Source organism: Rhizophagus irregularis, chromosome 12 (genome assembly GCF_026210795.1).
Source record: "Rhizophagus irregularis chromosome 12, complete sequence".
Taxonomy (NCBI): domain Eukaryota; kingdom Fungi; phylum Glomeromycota; class Glomeromycetes; order Glomerales; family Glomeraceae; genus Rhizophagus; species Rhizophagus irregularis.
The window spans coordinates 4,609,441-4,613,213 of record NC_089440.1 but is presented as its reverse complement, the minus strand read 5'-3'; the positions used below and the strand labels follow the sequence as shown (position 1 = coordinate 4,613,213).

Below are 3,773 nucleotides of genomic sequence, written 5' to 3'. Positions count from 1 at the left end.
AATTGATTTATTTATAAACGAATCCTTTGGCGAAGTTAAAGTTAATAATAATAAATTAACTTTCGTAGATATTATTAAAGGCTTATTTCCTAAATTATTAGCTGATTTCTTACGACAAGAAATTAAAATGACTAAAGTTCATATATTCGAAACTGGAGTCAAATTTTTAGATTTCGTTTTTGATTCTACACATAAGATTTGGTCGATAGATGTGATTTACAAAAAGACAAAGAAAAAGTTTTAGGTGTTACTGAAGAAGATAAAAAACATTATAGTTATGATAAAAATATAGTTAAAAAAGATATTAATCATAAAGTCTATCAAAAGGTAGAAGGGCTTTTGAATAATATATATTTTAATATAGAACCTTTGGATTTTATAGTTCGTATTAATCAGTATACTATTCAAATAATTTTCTTTTTTATTTTATTTTATTTTTAAATATTTTCTTTTATTTTCGCCCAAATGGGTTGATTTTTTTTTATTTTTTCTGTTATTTTTGTTTAGTTATCCTGGTTCATCAGGAATATAGTAATTTTTAGTATATTCTAGGTGTTTAGTTTTGTATTATTGTTATGTAGATTTATTCTATTACTGTTATCAAACTAATGACACGTGCTGTAATGTTAACACAAAGATAAGATTTTCTGGCAATTTTTATCTTTAATGGGAAAATTTTTTAGTCGATCATCTCATTTTGGCCAGATTTTCGCCAAAATTTTCCCATTCCATTTTTAAAAATCACCACATGCACAGTTGCCGTGGATACAAAAAAAATTGCCTTTTTGGTAAAAAAGTCTTCAGTTAATCTTTTATATTATTATTGTCATGTACATGTACATGTACATGTACATGTTCATGTTCATGTTCATGTTCATATTATTGTTTATGACATGAACATGTTAATGTTAATGAACACATTCTAAGAGCAATTTTTTGCAAAACTTTCTCCTGTGTTACTGAAAACTACTGTTAATTAAGGAGATCACAAGTTAATTACATAATTTTGTCAATCCAAATTAGACTTTACACACGAAAAATTTTTCATTATTTTTAGCTTATTTATTTGTCTAAAATAATTTATCTAAACTAATAAAATATACACATTAAAAAAAAAAGTTATTTTCTCTCTAATTTCTATTTTTTTTTCTTTTTTTTCTTTTTTACAAAAAATATAAATTCACCAATAAAAATAGTGGCGCAGTTATAATATTAAAAAAAAATCTAAAATTATACGTCATTAAAGTAATGGCATAGTTGTAATAATGATTTTATATCAAAAAATCTAAAATTATACAAATTAAATAATAAATTAGGAAAGTGCGTATTTAATTATTTCTTTTTTAAACAAACTGAAACGCTAATTCACATATATGGATAACTGCCAGATGGAATGTCTTTTCTCCTTATTTTAACCAGTGTGAATTTTCAAAAACTCATTTCTTCTCTCTTTCGCTAACGAAGAAATTTCAAATAAAAATAATGACATCAACACTATCGGTAATTGCTCTTGTCATCCGGTTGAGATCAACAACCCATACTGTAAACGGAGACGCCCTGTACAGGAAAAAAATATCAAACCAGACTCACACTTTCACCTTCAAACAGTTCATTAATGCTCGTCACGAATATAATGAGCAGTTCAGAGAGGGAGATTTAGTTCTTTTCGGTGGGAAGTTTACGCTAGATGAAAAAAATTAATGGTCAGTAACATTGCATTTTTTGTAGCTAAAACAACCATAAAAATTAAAAAAAATACTTATTTTTTTGCGTGTGGGTAGCTTGTCGTCGAGATGGTTTGTGTAATGGATCCGAAAGTAGGGCCAAACGGTGAAAATCTGAAGTGGGAACCGACGCAAATTCCTTCAACGAAGCTATTTGTAAATATCTCAACGTCTGCAGAAGAGCCCTTAACTTCTTACGAGGATATGAATTTTGTTAAGACCCGTTCGTTAATCTATTCTCCATTTCACCAAACCGCTTGCTATATTAATTTCGAGGTAGGTTACTCAAAAGACGCAAGATGGTTAGATTCTCTCAATGACAAGTGGAGTGATTACGCCAATTTTTTTGTTGTCGGCTTTCTCGAAGCTATCTATTCAACAAATGATAGGACATATGCCCAAATTGACGCCAAGCTAATTGATTACAATGTAAGGTTTCGCCACCCGAATTACCAAACTTCTATAACAACAACTCCAAGGAAACAAGTTAATACATTTGCACTGAAAAGAAATGAATCAACTTCAAAATCTGTTTCTAGCCCAAGAACAAGTTCGATAATTATAGATGATACACGAGAATTTGACGACTCTAACAAGAGAAATTCGATCATTATTGATGATGATAAGCCAGCCGTCCAACCTACTACCGATAACGATGAACTATCCAAGTTCGTCTCTTATTACAAAAAATTTAAAGAATCCGAGAAGCAAGATCAATCATCAAGAACGAACCCTTCTACAACTCATTCATCTCCCACTCCTACCTATAGATCACAAAAACGCAAATTATCAGATTTATGTAATTTAGAAGAATCCAATAACGATCCTGATAACGATCCTAACGATCTTGCTAACGATCCTGGTAACGATCCTGGTAATGATCCTAGTAACGATCCTAGTAACGATCCTGGTAATGATCCTGGTAATGATCCTGGTAATAATCCTTTCAGATTAGAATGTACATACGATAGAAAAGGAAGTGGTAGAGGTGGGAAAGGCGGGAGAGGCGGGAGAGGCGGAAGAGGTGGAAGAGGTCAAAAGGCCAAAAAATAAAGCTTCCATTAATCACAATACCACCATTTTGCGTAAAAAATTCCGTTATCTCTAATAAACCTATATGATATTACTAGCATTCTAAAAAAATAATAATAATTTTTTCGAAATTTCTTTTTTTCTCTAAAAAAAATAATAAATTTTTTTCGAAATTTCTTTTTTTCTCTACAAAAAATAAAATTTTTTTTCCTTTTTTTTTTCTCTGAAAAAAAATATCGAAAATAAAAATCTAAATAGTTAAAATCTGATTATTCAGCAAATATTATGTTATAATGGCGCAGCCAAATTATGTCATCATTATCTAATTTCATTTGGTTGCGCCATCATTACTATATTATTAATTGATTTTTCGGCTGCGCCATCATTACTTCATTATTATCTAATTTTTTTTGGGTGCGCCATCATTACCTCATTATTCAAGCTTCGCCATTATTAATTTCGCTTGGTTTTATTATTTATAATAATAAAATAAATAAATTTCTACGCACAATTTATAATAAAAAAAAAAAATTTCTACCCACAATAACTTTACTTTTTTTTGCATATTTTCTTTACGTGTTTTTTGAACATGTCTTTTACACAATTTTGTCTAATTTCGTTTGCTGCGCTGTTTGATTTTAAAATCAAATATGAAATCAAACACATTCTTATTATCAAAAACATTCTTTTTACTATTTATTTTTTTTTTCTCTCGTTAAAACAAATAAAATTGGCGCAGCAAAATTATGTCACTATTTCGGCTCTAATTTCATTCTGCTGCGCCGTTCGTATAACATGATATTTTAGTTTTTAAAATCTGATGACTCAGTAATATTAGCCAAATTATATCAATACATAATTTAGTTGCGTTATTATCCAATTCGATTTTGAAAAGTAATATTTTTAGCTTTTAAATAAGTAATCATTTTTAAAATAAAATTAATTAATTAAAAAAAAGAAACGATTCCAATTCTAATTAAAAATCGTCTCTCTAAATAAGAAAAATTAATACAAAAA

General features: G+C 28.5%; 1 protein-coding gene across 1 annotated transcript; it reads left to right on the top strand.

The window, feature by feature from the left end:
* Positions 1–1,793: 1,793 nt before the first annotated feature.
* Positions 1,794–2,777, top strand: OCT59_004531 (uncharacterized protein; the record flags this gene model as incomplete). Its single annotated transcript, XM_025329136.2, has 1 exon — positions 1,794–2,777. One exon carries the CDS (start codon positions 1,794–1,796, stop codon positions 2,775–2,777), a length of 984 nt encoding a protein of 327 aa, XP_025178334.1.
* Between the last annotated feature and the right edge of the window lie 996 nt (positions 2,778–3,773).